The 17,356-nt window shown below is 33.3% G+C and overlaps 1 protein-coding gene across 6 annotated transcripts in view; it reads right to left on the reverse strand.

Annotated features, from left to right (window-relative positions):
• The window catches only part of LOC150093872 (intersectin-1-like), a 510,882-nt gene that overhangs the window by 160,645 nt on the left and 332,881 nt on the right, over positions 1-17,356 (reverse strand). For all 6 annotated transcript variants that reach the window (XM_090413144.1, XM_090413145.1, XM_090413148.1 and 3 more), the window contains one exon: positions 9,119-9,275. In XM_090413144.1, the coding sequence (XP_090269270.1) occupies positions 9,119-9,275 (157 nt within the window). The remainder of the gene's footprint in view (positions 1-9,118; positions 9,276-17,356) is intronic.

The raw sequence follows: 17,356 nt of genomic DNA on the forward strand, positions 1-17,356 counted from the left end.
ATCAATCCACCTAGACCTTGCTCTTAGTCTTTTTCTTGCCATCTTGGTATAAAAAAACTGCGTTGCTAACTTTTACTCTACTGTTCTGCTAAGAGACTATACCCCTTAGATTAGATCTGCTTACACATTCTTAAATGCTAACAATATCAAGTTCCTTTCTAATGTCTTCATTTATAATATGATTCTGTCATTGATGCCATCTGTTCACTCCCATAATTTTTCTCAGAAGCCTCATATATGTGGTCTCTAGCTTAATCAAGTGCTTTTTTTCTAACCCAAATCTCAGGTCCATAACTTAAAATTGGTTTGAACAATGTCTTGTATACTACTACTTTGGTGTTTTGGCTAGCCACCCACAACACAGCTTTGCTTATTCAGTTGTCTATTTCCAGATTTATCTTGCTATTTTAACTAAAAACTGTGCCTAACTAGCTGAAATATTTTACATCTATAGGCTCTTCATTTTCAGAATGCAGTTGATGTGTTTAGTGTTTCTGCTTATTTTTAGTTTCAACCTTTTTTATTGGCGAATTTTTGTAGTAATATAAATGTAATAATTATGTATTTAATTGTGTATATGTAAATATGTTGTATAATAATAGACTATGATATTGAAAAAAAAAATGTAATGTACTCTACATTTTGTACTGAGCAGGCAATGTAATAATACATTTTAATTGTATAAATTAAAGATATCAAGAAATTATATTCTTGGTTTAATCCTTTATCCAAGTCTAAACAAAGAAAGTTGCAAATGAAGCAACTTCATGTGGCTCCCACTGATGAGACCTCAATAAAGGTTGAAACCAGTCTGGGTAGTGACCCTTCCCATAATGCATAACATTATACATGTCTGTAAGGATATGTGCTTGCATCATGGGATACTAAGGCAAGTGATGTGAAGTCATTAGATTCTATGCACAAGTAGCCCTGTAGTGAAGTTGCTTTGTGTGCAAACTTTGTTTGCTTACACTTGGATAAAGGATTAAACCAGGAATATAATTTTTTGGCATCTTTAATTTATAGCATAACCAAGTGAAAAAACTTTCAACAATATTTTAATTGTATATATTTCAATACTCTGTATGATAATATATAAAAAAAAGATACTACTACTACTAATAATAAAAGGCTATTTTTTACATTCTGAAGGTAGCAGCCATGTTTCTTAGTTTTTTTTTTTTTTTTTTTTTTTTTTCAAGTAGTGTAAAACTACTTGACCTAAACTGTGGACTCCAAAAGAAAATAAATAGGAGAGTTCAACTTGCCTGGAGGGCATTCAGAAAATTGAAAAACATTTTTCAAAATGATGCTGTCCCACTCTGTTTAAAAATGAAGACATTTAACCAGTGTATACTTCCAGTCATCTCATATGGTTGCAAAACTTGTTTAACAAGAGCACTGGCAAATAAATTAACAACTCAAAGAAAAATGGAGAGGTTGATGCTAGGCATCACATTAAAAGATAAGCAAAACACCTGGATAAGAAGCCAGATTTGCATTACTGACATCATTCTTCACCACAAGCGAACTAAAATGGAAATGGGCCTGACATTTATCCAGAAGAGAAGATGAGCGATGGACCACCATACTTACGAACTGGATTCCTAAAGAAGGGAAACGAAGCTGAGGACATCCTAAAAGAAGGTGGAGTGATGGGCTGTCAGAGTTTATTGGGGAAAGTTGGTCAACCATTGCCAAGAACAGAGAAAGGTGGAAAGAACTGGAGGAGGCCTTCATCCAGCAGTGGACAGAAAATGGCTGAAAAGAAGAAATGTAAAACTTGAAATGTGGTGTGTGCTTCTAGGACAAACAGTGAAGACATCACAGCTCTTCCAGAAAACTTTGCACTGTAAGCAACTGTGAAGATGACTTTTTTTTTTTAATGCCGTTTCTAAAAAGAAGAAAACTATCCTAATTTCATTCCTTTTTTAGAAATTAGGGCTCTTCCCCATGCAAAACAAATAAATCAGCCAACAAAGTGCTTCACAGATATAAGATATGTGGTCCATAGTGCATGCCTCTGCAGATGTGAAGAGAATGCAACTGTTTTCTTTGGTTAGAAAAACCTGAGTTTAAAACCTATTTGGTATTATGAGAACCTTCATCAAGGCTTTTCAACTGAAGTTAACCAGTCCATACTTTCATGATAGATTTATCTTACTAGGAAGTCACAGTTTTCACCATGCAAACCAAGTAAAGCAGTTGGAAAATATCACACACCAAGCATAGTTGCTTCTGTCACAATTCCAGTCAAAACTAAATCACAGACTTAATTTTCACATGATAAAATCTGGGATTTTAGGTTTCAATTATTTACCTGACTGAGACAACTAAGCTTGGGTAGCCAAATGGAGTGTCTCCACTCTTTTACTAAGTGGCTGCAGATTTGAATCCCCATACTGCATGCATGTTTATGAAAATATTTAGACGATAGAAGAATTTGGTTCTGGAACACCATAATGCAAGGCCATCACTCAGTTTCATGGAAGCTTGAACAAACATGTTCCTTATCTCTGATGTTAATTACCTGACATAGTATTAATTAATTAATACTTTTAATGGGACATGTGCACTCGACATTATAAAGTAACTTTACAGCTTACACATGTAGCAAAAATAATACAGAATTTTATTTAAAAATTCCAATGTTATGAGGACTTCTTCAGGGAGACAGACCTTTAACTACATTCAAAAGATGAATCATGATAATGAGTCGTCATAATTCATGCGCATATTAGCTTGTGTCTCAGTTGCTGCTGAAGTACATGATATTGTTGTGTTAGAGTTCAAAGGAATAATTGTAAAATAGTTGTGTAGATAAAAAAAAAAAAAAATTCTGTATCGATTAGAATTGAAGAACATCAAGACACTATATTAGATTTTTGGAATCTGACAAGTTTGGCCTTGCTTTGCATGCTATTAACACTAGGCACAGAATTATTTGGAACCAGACTAAACTTCTTCATTTCAGCAAGTTCAAATTCAATCATCTTTTCCTAGAAACATGTGAAACTCTATGAAATCATCTCAACCTGAACTGATCAGAATGCATGCTAATATTCAAGTTTTGGGAAGTGATCACTAACTGTTCATAAGTTGTTTTTTTTTAAGTGGTTTCACCTAGAAGTCATCTGTGTCCTCACGGTTCTGCCTATTATTTAATTCCTCCAAAACTGTACTATTACCCACTTCGAAGGAGCACTATATTATTCTCTGTATTATAAAAACAACCGAGAAAAATAATTCCCCTTCAAGAGGAACTGGAATCAGTACAGTCAGGCATCTCTGTATCAATGTTTGTAGTCCTGAAAAGGACTGCTTCGATGACCCTGAAAAGGATTATTTCTGATTTCATATTGTTCAAAATTTATATACTGCATCTTGAACAGTATGGAACACTCTAAAACAAGAGTCAACAAACAAAGTAGATTTACATTTAGGACACCAAATTGTCACCTTTTGGTGAATTTTTTTTTTTTCTTGAGCAGATATAACATTTGCATGCTTTATTATTATTATTATTATTAGATGTGGGTGGTAAAGATTTGAGGAAGATGGTTAGAGTTACCAGAACTCAACCTCAAAAGTTTGGAAGGTTGCCTGTTTTTCAGATTGCTGAAGAAGGGGCATAAGCTTCTAGCAATGCTTTCATGATTTTTACTCTACAATCAAGATATATTATAGTCAACTTACATTTTCGCTTGTACAGGAGGAAACTGTTCCAAATGATAAAATCCAATACACATCCAAACTGTTTCTGTAATATTTTTATGTTGTTTCCTCAATACAGAATAAAATGATAGCTGCTAATTGTATCTGTTGACTCCACTATAGTGTCACTGTAAGCACATGAAGCAATGGTTTTGTCTTTCTTGAAACCACACTTCTTCACAGATTCCATTGAAGGATTGTGCAAAGAAGTCAGATGAAAAACATATTTTTTTTTGTCTTTCTAACATAGTGCAAAAGTTTTCCCCCACTGATAAGCTTGCATTATCCCCTTTGATAGTTTTCTTGATGCCAGATCTGAAGGCATGCCTCACCTCTTTGCATTTACAGTATCATAATAACTATCTGTACGATGTCATAAATGCAAATTGGGTTCAGGACACACATATAGTAGTTGTCTATTGTAACGCAGTCTTTCCTCAGTAAAGAGTCTAATAACTTCATTACTACCTGCATCGGCAAAAGAAGATCAAAATATTTATCATGCTCAAGAATAGTCTGCTTTAATGTATAAGGTCTGAAATCCCAATGATATCCACTTTGTGTTTTGCAAAGCATAAAAAATTTCACTCTGCATTTTGCATTCTTTTGGGAAATATAGTGCTTATATTTCAATCTGTCTTTGAATGGCATAAGGCATTCATTGATACTGTTTCTCTCAGGAATGTGTAATGATGTAAATTTCTGACAAATTTTCATCAGAAAATTATAAATTTTGTTGAGGACTCGGCAAGGATGTGTTGCCTGATCATATAACTCATTATTCTGAAGTTGCAGATATTTCAGGATGAGACTGAATTGTTTTTCAGTCATATCATAAATCATTGGTGCATTCAGCCTCCATTCTTTAGACTAGTGCATTTCAAGAGTGGGCTTTTCATGATACTTTGCGCAATCAAGAGTGCTCCAAATGTATGTAGCATGTTGACTATTGGACTCCAAAGTTTACTACAAGAATGTGGACTGTACTCAACTTACTGATGTTGTTGGCAAGTATAAAGGTTAGTCTGCTCCATTATGAAGGAAAGAATATCATTATCTCTATAAATAGATGAAAAGAGCCTAAAATGATGTTGGATCAAAGTCTTCAGAAATTCCTGGCTTACCATGGACAAGTGGTGCACATGATAATCACTCATCTTCTGTGTAAATATGTCTATACTATAGGCAGAATATCAATCTTCAGGGCTAGAAAAATTTCCTTCATCATTGATAGAGCAAGAGCTACTTGAAAAATAAAGGCTCAAACTTTTCTGCATCTCACAAACTTTTCTTTTTTACTTTGAATGTTACTGCTGCTGCTACTACTTGCTAACCCAGAAAATACTTGTGTCTTGGATATATACTTGTTAATATGCCTGAGCAACTCTGTCCGCTGTAAGCTAATAGAGATTACTGACCACCCATTGAGATACAGAAAAAAAATATGTCCCAGTAGACACGCTAAAAATCCCCAAGCAATAGCTGAATATCTTACATGCAGAAATTTCTTGTTTTTATCTTCCTGAATGATTAGCAGACATTCGAAACATTTTATTCTGATATTGCTTTTGCAGGATAACACAGTGTTTTTTATATATATTAATTTCCACCAATTACCAATAGCACAATTTAAAATAATCAGAAAATATACATAATTTCCTAATTTATAATAATCATAACTTAGTTTCTGTACCAAAAAATTAAAAATTATCTGGTACAATTATGTTAGAAAAATAAATTAAAAAACAGTACAGCTATGTTACATCAGTTTTTTGTTTTTGTATGTGTGTGTGTGTGATAGTATTGAATGGGAGGGTGGAAGGGGAGAGAGTTCAGCAATCAAAGATGAAATAGAATTTTAATTCTATTGTGAAAAATTTGGAAATGAAATTTCACTTTTGACACATGCCCCTACACATATTTTGAATAATAAACTATAGCAAAAGTATTGCTACTTCAAAATTGTTGCATATATCTAAACTAGCAGAAAAAATATACATACACATATACATAACTTTTTATTTCAATTTGTAATGAAGACAATGAGCAATTCTGGGAAACCAAGACAGTTGAAATGCAAAGAAAAAATATTACGTTATAAATATTATACGTTTTGTGATAGAATTAAAGACTTTTGTATTGTTCTCTATAAAGCAAAATTGTAAAAGTGTGGACCTTCACACTGGTTGACAAAAATATTATCTTGAATCAAGTTTTTCCAAGAACAAATAAAATATATTGTTGACTAAGTGACATATAGTCTTACAGTATCCAAGTAAAACACTAATTCCCTTCAAAATCTAAAAATCTATTTACTATACAGAAAATGTGGAGTTAGTTCCAAAATATGTGGGTGTCCTACAACTGAAAGTACCTCATCTTCTGAATTGGTTCAGTGAAATAAAAACGCATCTGGATGAGCGCCTTAAGTGTGTAGAGAAATAGTGAAAGGTTACAAAAATAAATAAATATTCTCAAATTTAGTGCTCTTACTCCCTAACCACCCTATCACGCTTTTGTAAAATATTCATTATTCATATCCCATCTACAGAGTCTGTAGTATCTAAGTAAGAAAAAAAAATAATATTTTATGAAATTAAGACACAAATTAGGGAATTCACTGACCAGTAAAATACAAAATATTAATTTCACTTTACACAGTATAAACATGTTGTAATAGATTTAACGGTATTGATATGAACACAGATGGATAAGAAAATAACTATTTATCAACTTAAAAGCTAATATTTCGCTGGTATTATATCCAGCATCTTCAGAGCACACAACACAAAGTTTGTTACAAATACAAGATAACCACAATCTGGTGTAGCAGTGGGGCTAGTATAAGTAATTGCAGCGTGCAACACAAGACTAAAGTCCTAATAGGGCACCATCTAGATTAAAAAATAAAAATTAAAAAAAATTCAAAGTTTTGAAATAGTAGTCCAAATAATAGTCTCAGAAAGTTTGAAAAAAATAAAAATAAAATAAAATAAAAGTAATAAATATTAATTTGGTCTTAGGATGACTGTCTCCCAAATCTTTGGTAGATTTATACAGCCATACTTGTTAAGGTTTGGAGTATGTTTTAAGGCTACTGTTGATTCCAGGAACAACCTCTCTGACTTGTAGAAGCTTCTGTGCATTACTTTTGTTTCTTTCCAATTGATCCTGTGTGCAGGGGTATCCAAAGCATGGTCTGCCAGACCCGACTTGCCATAGCGAAAGTGTTTATCCCAAAATGCATAACTTTACATTTCTCCACATTAAATTGACACCATTATCTTTTGCCCATACCGACAGCCCATTTATGTCACCCTGCAAGCTCTCGACATGCCATGATTAACTATTATTCTACCTAATTTTGCATCGTAGGCAAACAGTTGAATATTTCCTTTCAGGTTATTTTCTATGTCGTTTATGTACAAATTAAACAGCAGTGGTCACAGCACTGAACAATGCAGCACACCACTAGTCACGGGCTTTCACTTGGATTCTGCTCCTCTATATACCACTGTTCGATATCTGTACAGCAGCCATCCTCTTCTCCACATAATAACCAGTGTTATATCCATTCCCATTTGTGTGTAATTTACATAACTGAGTTATGTGGTATTCGGTCAAATGCCTTTGCAAAATCCAGCAGAATTTATGTAGCCATTTCTCTTATCTAACTCAGATATCACTCCACAGGTTATATTCTATAACTTTCTGGTAAAATTTTAAGACTTTTTCAAGTTTCATTTTATTTGGCTGTAAAACAAGGATGGATATTTAATATCCTCATTATGTATTTCATTGTTTATTATTACTATTATTACAGAAAGTATTCCATTATGGAATGTATTTGTTAATTTCTTAAGAGTGTGGCCTATGACAGTAATCATAGTTATAGGTGTACTCTTAAATTTTTCACATGAAGTCACAAAAGAGAATAGCATTTCTTGTCTGTTTACTACTGGTAGTCAATGAGTCACATCATGGTAGTCAACCTCCTGGACTGAGATGACACATGATGATGATTATCACATACTGCAATGGTATTTTTTTAAAATTTAAATTTCACATTTTAAGACAAAACTCAAGATCCATAGCAGGACTCCCCATCCAAATCATCCTCCTCTGGACATATGCCATGGAAAAGTTAGAAGAAACATACGCTGTTGCACTTCATTTCAAAAGCATCTGACAGGATTTGGTACTGAGGGCTTCTCAGCAAATTGGCATCATATGTCTGCCTTTCTCTTCCTGTTGGATTGCCAATGATTTCCAGTTTTCTCTCAGATCATTCATTATGTGCAAATAGTTGTAGGTGTTCTCTCTTCTTCTTCATATACTTGTTCTCACTAATCTCAAAACCTGTTTGCAGTTTTGCTGATGATAGCACTTCACTCATACTACTCATATGATAAACTGTGCAGGTTGTTATTGCTCCATTGAAGAATGGAGCAATAACAACCTTGTCACCTGCAATGCATCTAAAATGCTGTTTTGTCTTAATTCTCCTCTTATCACCGACAATGCTCTCTCTCTTCTTTGACTGATTTACTTCTTGCCTTTCCAGGCATAATCATATCACTTTTCACTCAAGACACTATCTGTTTCTCCAGTTCCTTACTCTATACCAATCCCAAATCTGCTCAACCTTGGAATACTGATCCCACAATTACAGTGATGTACCAAAAATCTCTAAAATTTCTTAAGTTTTCAGAACAGAGTAGTTTCATTAAGTGATGATCCTCTTTCAGGCTTGCTTCTACCACTGTCTCACAGACTGTCAGTTTTGCATTCTCTCTTTCCTACAGATATTTCTGTAGGTATTATTCAGCAAGAATTAGCTTCCATTATATCTACTCATGTCTATGTATATTATACCTATAGCAACACATGGCCAACATTCTTTAACAGTTGTACTTCTGACTCAATGAAACTGTGATTCTCAGTCCTCTTTCATTCCATTCTGTGGATCAGCCTTCCCTAGAAGTATTCCCCAAGAGCTCCAATCTCCAGCTCTTTAAGAATATCAACCTGATCATTTTGCTCATGACCCTAGTCCACACACTTTAAATATATATCACTCTCTCACACACACACACACACACACACACATACATTTCCAGAAAGATATCAGGTATCAAGTTTTATTGAAGTCAGTTCGGTAAGAATGGCTCTATTTTATGTGTATAGAGACAGTCATGTAAAACAATCTAAGAGGTTCTTATGTATTTTGAAAAATTTAGTTAAATAAAAGCAAATGGATTTTATCTTATACAGATGACAGGTTCCATAAATCAATCACAAGAGCATACTGGCATCGCCTTGCAATTTAAATCTAGACTTAAATCATAACCTACTCTGTTTAAAAATAATACATGTAGGGAACTAAACATTTAACTAAACTCACTTCTCCTGGAACAGGAGATGCAGCATCTATACCACTTGGAGGCATATACTTAGGCAACTGAGTAAATGAAGAATTTTCTGATGGTTGTAGTGTATCCCCAAGAGCATTGTCTATTTCTGGTGGCTCATTAATGTTTTCAGGAGCTTCTGATATACCCCTACACATGAAAGAAAAAAGAGTGTCTCTTTATATTAAATAAAACAAATCATCCTGAGTAATTTCTGAAAAATATTTCAGAAATTACAAATATCAATAATCTTGGGATTATACGTTAATCCTTAATAATAAACAAAATCACATACAAACACATAAGAAACTAATGTTAATCAAGTATGTACTTATTAATATTTAGTTTTGAGAAATGAAATGTACAAAGTCTGTTATTTACTTAATTTAAATCAATGACTAACTTTTTTCAATTTTTATTAATCAATACAACTCTCAAAAATAACTATATATCTGCTACTGTTGGTAAGCATATAACTTTAAAGCACTACACTCAGTGGATGCTCCCCCAATTTTTTTTAATAGAAAGTTGATATACCATAATAGCAATTTTCACTGGCACTGATTCTCAAAATAAATTAAGCTTTTTTTTTGCCAGAATGGGAATACTAACAATTGATTGCCCAATTATGGGATAGTGAAAGACAAGATGAATCAATGTACTTTTATATGTGAATAGTCAAGGAAATTAGATATGTCTGAGTGGTTGCATGAAAGCATGGATATGTGCATTAAATTAAATGGTAAAATTGTGAGTGCAATGACAAACAGAATGAGAGAGAGAGAGAGGGTTAGAGCTACTTAGAGATGACCCTAGGAAATGAAAGCCTAATTCTATCAAGAAAGAAAAGCATAAACTGTGAAAACAGGAATGGGAATTTGATTTGGGGAAATCAAGTCCAGCTCTCAGTTTGAAATGGTTATATTTTAAAAGTAATATGAACATATTCAATTTGCGCATATATATGTATATACACCATAATGCTAGAGACATCAGGAAAAAAGATGGGGAGTTCTTAGCAACTGGTAAATGTAGTGGGGAAAATAAATTGGCTTTAGTGAGACCTGACCAACAGAGGAAGATATTGTTACAGGAAACAGAATGAGACAGGATCATCATATAACAGAGGGGGAGAGGCAAGATAGGAAGAGTGAGGGAATTTTGCTAATGAATACAGAAGGCTTAGATTCAACCAGATTAGAAATCTCCAATGATAGTGTCACTGAAGATCAAAACAACGCTAAAACTTCATCCAATAAAAAGCACACCTACATATGTTTCACTGACATCCAGGGCATCAACACAAACATTAAAGATGTACACCACTATGCACAAATAACAAAATTCAATTTGCTATTCTCAACCAAACCCTAATTGGCATAGTCTGCCTCAGCTATCTCAACTACACCTTGCAAGATGCACTCTGTAAAAAGGGAGGAACATGCACTTTTGTCAAATTATGATGTTTCATGATCTGTTCTGGGTCAAGATTTTCTTACCTCACTTTATAGTTTTCATTTACTCTTTCCTAATTCAGATAACCATGCTACCCTCTTTAACTACTTATCTCTAAAAAGTGATTTCATATAGGCTAATCACCCAAATTAGCTGCTCTTCTCTAACTTCAGAGATTAAATTGGAAGGGAAGCCAAATCATTTGCCAAGATCTAACACAAACTTTTAACCTGTCAACCAGAATATCAGATAATCTTGATCATTATTCCAGCACTCAACCTTTTCTTAAGCAGCTCTCCCTCCAATTACACTGTAGATGTTTACTCTCATCTTGGCAATAATCTCTCTGACCATAATCTTACCCAAGTCTCCTCACGCCTACAGGTTGATCTCCTTTTAGCCAGTCTCACTCTCATACACTATAGCACTAAAATGGTCTAAGTTATGGTCTGATTACTGTTTCTATCACTAACTAAATAACTGAAATAATCTTTACTGAATGAAAGTTTCATTCCCCACTTAACTGCAGCTATAGTTTCTTAAAAAATGTTCCTCTGCAGTCTATGATAAAAATATAGCACATATTCAACGGATCAAGTCAAAAATTCCAGCTTATCACTCAGTCCAAAACAACTACAATATCAACAAATCCAAAGCAGACTTCATAAGACCCACATGCAATAAGCTTGTCTCCTGCTGAACTGGCAATTGAGCTAACTTCTGTCCTTTGTTTCAACTTCTCTCACATCCTAATGGTATCAAAGCAACATCACCCAAAGATAAGGAAGACTTTGGTCTTTTCAGTCTCTAATGCATGCCTCCTCTGATCTTTTGCCCAAAGGGCACCAGAAGGAATTCTCATTAATCTTGATAAGTCACCAGCCCAGACAGTATCCCTCCAGTTCTTAAAACTTGTGTTCCAGGATTAACATATATGCTGTATCACCTATATAAGCCATCATATTCATCCCACATCTATCCCCACAGCATGGAATCAAGTCTTTATTCAGCTTGACCCTGGATAAAGCAAACCTTTATCCAGTTTCAGGTTGGATAAACTGCCTTCAAAAAGGAGATATGTTGGGCTAAACTATCATAACAGGATGATAGTCTTCTTTCTCGCCTCAATACACTTGAAAGTGATAGTGATCAACAACCATTTTATCACTATCTGGAAACCCATCGGTTAATTACTGATTATCAATATGAATATTCTGCTGCTCCTTGTTCTGCAGGAAATCCCACCTCACTAACAATATTCACCTCTGGACACAGGCCATGGAAATATTTACAGAAAATTGCAATTGCTCTTGAGCTATCCAGGATATCTGATCATGTTTATCATCAAGGGCTTCTCAACAAGATACTATCTTATGTCCCTCCCCACCTCCTGCTCTTTGTGATTGCTCCCTCTCTCTTGTTGTTCACTGTATGTCATGACGGATGTCTTTACTCATTTCAGGTTTCTTTATGAACGCTGCAGATCCAAAGCTTCTCCTGGCATGCCTTCGAAGGGTATCTCACAACTCCAAGAAGAGGCAGGATATGGAATAGAAATAGGATCATCATAAAAAATGTCTTAGGTCCCATAATTTGTTTATACAGCCAAGTCATACTGGATTATCTATCCTCTCCTAGCAAAATTGATTTGGCTGTAAAAATAGATTACGGGAGCCAAGACATTTTGCTTGTTTGTCTCCTACCTCCCCTTCAAAGGATGAGATCTCAATTTCTGAGGGGGGGGGGGGGAACTCTCCAGCGCTACATACAAACAGCTAACTCATTTTTAGTTTAAAAGCCTTAGAAATATATTCTTTATATTCTAGTACTGTACATGGAAGTTGGTATAATGTGTCAAACTGAAAATAGAAAAAAGCCATCAGCAGTAGTATGCCAGGTCTGGAATGGGGGGGGGGGGGGGCAGGACTTTAAACAACTGTCACGTTTTGACTAGAAATTTCTAAAGAAAATAGTGATCTAGGGAGTGATTCCCACATGCTTTCATAGACACGTTCTTTAATCTGCTATTCAATTTCATTGGTGTTTTTGCTTATCAATGGGTGTTCATAATTCAGTATCGTCAACAAATATCACCACACTTTAGAACTTCAAAAAAAATAATAAATAAATAAGCTATTTGAATTCCGCACAATTTTTTCTCTTTGAAAGTAAGTTTTAAACATAACGAATGAATGTGACAGTTTTTCCAGTCTGAGATAGAAGTTGATGTACTGTTCGTGAAAATCTGCTATTTTAATGAGGTGAAAATTGCAAAATGGCATACAATCACTTTTACAAAATATTACACCTTTGAAATAATGGCAAACAATGAAGCAGATTCTACCTATCTGCAATGGGAGCTTTATATCACAGATTATCTCATTAAAGCAAACACCATTATAATGAACAAAGTCTCCATAGATACAGTGTTATGAAGGAAATTCACTATATTCATAATTAGGTTTAATGGAATGAATACAGCACAGAGAAATCTTTAATCCAAAATTTAAAACAAATTTTGGATTAAAGATTAGTTAATTCTGATATCATGGTGAGCTCTGAACTCTGATGTCCTCTTTATTTACCAATATACCCTTTTTCTGACACTTTTAACTTTAGCGAAAAATGTTTTCTCCATGACATCACTGATTGCCTCGATTTTGACATCCATAACAGTTACTGTACATCGAAGGACTCCATATATAAATAGATAGAGGGTACAGCCATGGGCTTACAGATTTGTATTAAAATTCAAATATCTCACGAGTTTAAAATATATAAATAAATTAAAATTAGAATTTAATAATAAGGTATTATTTTGTAAAGTAGTTAGTTAAACATTTATTTCATTTTGTATGCTGAGGGCAAGAAGTTTTGAGATGTTATTTCTGCTTTGGCTACTGAAGACTTGCCTAGATGTGAAATAAATTTATTAAAGTTACCTACTAGCAGTTAATTATAATTTTGTTGAGCTATAAAGTATTGTAATTCTGGTGGTGTTTGTATCTAGACAAACATTTATGATACGCTGTCAATTATGAGGGAGGTGAAAGCTACCACTGTATTCACGTTGAGAAAATGATTAATTGAACTTACCTCGGTACATAAAAGACTGTGATAGGAAGAAATGTTATTAACTCTACTTGTTTCATTTTTAAATTATAATCATCATCAAATTCCTGATATGTACCCTCATTGGTTGTACAGGATAATAAGATAGTACTAAATGAAAAAGTTACACCATACTAACTTCTGATCAACAATTTTCCTCCAAATTAATCTGTTATCTGTCAATAATCCAATATTAGTAGATCTTATATTTCTGTCTTTTAAGGTGCTTTTTACTGTATCAATCCATCTATATCTTGGTCTTCCTTTGGGTCTTTTCCCCACCAACCTGACAAAGAACACTTGTTTTGCTAATCTTTCCTCTTTCATTCCGTTTAAGTGATCATACCACCTAAGATTAGCTCTACTAACACATTCCAGAATGCTAACAATGGCAAGTTCTTTTCTAACATTCACATTTTTAATGCAATAGTGCTATTGATGCCATCAGTTCACTCCACTAATCTTTCTTAGAACTCTCATATCAGAGGTCTAGTCTTTGATAAAGTGTTTTATTTCTAACCCAGCTCTCAGATCCATAAGTGAAAATTGGTTTGAACACCATCCTGTATACAGCTAATTAAGTGATATGACTAATTTCTTTCTTATTCCATATAAATTTATTCAGCTGACTTCCTACCATACCAGCTTTACTTTTTCTGTTGTCTATTTCCATATTTAATTTGCCATCTTCACTGAAAATTGTACCTAAATAGCTAAAATGTTTTATTTGTTCTATAGGTTCACCATTCAGAATACAGTTGATGTTTTCAATGTTCTGCTTATTTTCATTGTCTTTGTCTTTTTATTGCTGATTTTCCTACCAAATTTATTACAACAGTTATTCAATTTAGTTAGGGAAACTTGCAGACTTCGATTTATTCAGAAGTATAACATCATCTGCATAAAGTAGAGCTAAGATTAACATCATCAATTTTAATATCAGATTTAATAACACTTTCCTTCATAACGTGATCCATATAGATAATGAATAACAGTGGGGGTAATGTGCACCATTGTCACACACCTGATTTTTACCTCAAACCATCTTCATATACCTCATTCAATTCTAACTGAGGTTAGAATTGAATGAGGATTTACATTGACTGATGATTTACAGCTTAGAGACCATGTACTGCTTGTGTTTTCCCGCGATGAGTCTTCGGACTCCTTGGAGGTGTCACGAATAATAATAATAATGTCTCACTTACACCATATAACTGCAGCATTTTGAAGAGCTTTCTTTCCTCTTGGCACCTTGTCATATGCCTTTTCCAGATCAGCAAAACTTAAATAAAAATCCTTGTTACGGCACTTCTTATTGTATCAACCAATCTAGATCTTGGTCTTCCTCTGGGTCTTTTTCTCGCCATTCTGACAAAAAAAAAAAAAAAAAAGCTATTCCATTTTGTTTAAATGACAATCTACATAAGATTAGCTCACACATTATTGAACACTAATAGTGTCAAGCTCCTTCCTAAAAACCTTGTTTTTAATATGACACTGATGTCTTCTGTTCATCCCCCTAATCTTCTCAGAACTTTCATATATATATGGTCTCTTGTCTTTGACCAACTATTTCTAATTGGTTCTCAGATCCATAACTGGTTTGAAATTAGTCATTTGACTAATTTCTCTCTTATTCTACATAAATTTATTAAGCTTTATTAATCATACCAGTTTTACTAATTCTATTATCTATTTTCATATTTAATTTGTTATCTTCACTAAAACTTGTGAATAAATAGCTGAAATGGTTTACTTGTTCTATTGGTTTTCCCCAATCAGGAAATTGATGTTTTCAATGTTCCTATTTTTGTAGTTTTTGTTGTACTGCTGATTTTCATACAAAATTTATTATAGCAGTTATTCAATTTAGTCAGGGAATCTCGAAGACTTGTACTGGATTTATTTAGGAGCATAAATTACCATCAGCAAAAAAGTAGAGAGCTGAATATCTCCAATTTTGATTAAATTAAAGATGCCAAGAAATTATATTCTTGTTTAATCTTTTATCCAAGTATAAGCAAACAAAGTTTGCATGTGAAGTGTCTTCACGACTTGGTTACTTGTATACAGACGCTAATGACTTCCCTTTCAGGTGTGTACAATGCTATGCATTATGAGAAAGTCCAATGCCAAGAGTGGTTTCAACCTTTATTGAGGTCTCATCAGTGTGAGTCAGATCCAGAAGATATACCAAGGTTGAAAAGTAATGCAGAAGTTACACATCTCCCATATACAAGTAATGAAAAGGTATAATATGTTATTATTAAAATACTCTGGATTAGAGCTAGTTGGTGAAAGCTTACACTTAGAAAAGGATTAAACAAGAATCTAATTTCTAGGTATCTTTAATTTATAACCAAGTGAAAAAAATATGTTCCTCAACTAGCTCTCATCTGGAGTATTTTAATAATAACATGGTACATCTTTTCACTATTTGTCATCATCACGCTTTTCAAGGATTTAGGCCTAGAGTGGACTGTTCTGGCATTAGAAGTCATCATTGAATCTCTTTAGAGGACGTCCTGGTTTTCATTTCATAATAGTTTGTAATTTAAAACATGTTTTCATAATCTTTCTGTTTTCATTCTTTCGACGTGTTCCATCCATTTATGTTTATATTTACATTTTTTTTTTCTATTACTCATCCTGGTTTATTTCTTTCATAATTTCTTCATTTCTTTTGTGATTGAATAGCGTATACTTTGGCTTTTCTCATAAATTTCATTTCGGATGTTATTATTCTTTGTCTTTTTGTTTTATTGTCCAGATTTCACTTCCATATGATAGGACTGGTAGGGTTAACGTATTGTATACTTTTAGTCTAGTTTGTTTTTGAACTAGGTTAGGTTTAAATATAGAGTTAATTACACCTGTTATTTTTAAATATTTTGCAATTTTCAGGTATATATCTTTTTCATATGTAATCATACATCTTAAGTAGTTAAATGAATTCACCTGTTAGTTCTTATTGGATCTTGTCCTTTAAAGGCCATTATTATTTATTTTTGTGTTGACATTATCATTCCATAATCTTTGGCTATTTCATTTAAATTTAAAATATCTTTCTGTAAGTTATCTTCAGAATTTGTAATTATTATTTGATCATCAGCAAAAAAGGAGAGTGTTTAAATTCACAGCAGGAGAAAGTTTAATACGTTGATGGAAATTTTTATTCCATTTTATTATTATTTCATTTAAATAAATATTAAAGAGTTGCTGAAAGGGAACATCCCTGTGGGACTCGTTGGTTTATCTCTCTCAGATATGCTAGTTCATAATTTAATCTTATTTGTATTTGATAATTTTCATATATATATATATATATATATATATATATATATACTTATGATAGCTATTAGAATATTATTTGGTATTTGTCTTTCTTTTAATATGTTAAATAAAATATTCTTCATCATTTCACATTTCTACTTCACTTCATTATCTTTTTTGTATATGAAATCAAACCACTATTTGTATATGAAAAATACATGACTTCTATTGCTTCAACCTTGGCATCTTATCAAGAGTTTGGCTCATGCTGAAGTGGTCTCAATCAATCAGTGCATTCCATTAGATGTTTGTTATGGTATTGCTTCTACTGACCTGGCCTTTATCAGTTTTTTCTTTTAGGTTTACACAGTGGTCAGCATTCACAGTGA

The sequence above is a fragment of the Typopeltis vanoorti genome, chromosome 23, assembly GCF_054136105.1.
Source record: "Typopeltis vanoorti isolate ZY-2024b chromosome 23, IOZ_Tvanoo_1.0, whole genome shotgun sequence".
Classification (NCBI taxonomy): Eukaryota; Metazoa; Arthropoda; class Arachnida; order Uropygi; family Thelyphonidae; genus Typopeltis; species Typopeltis vanoorti.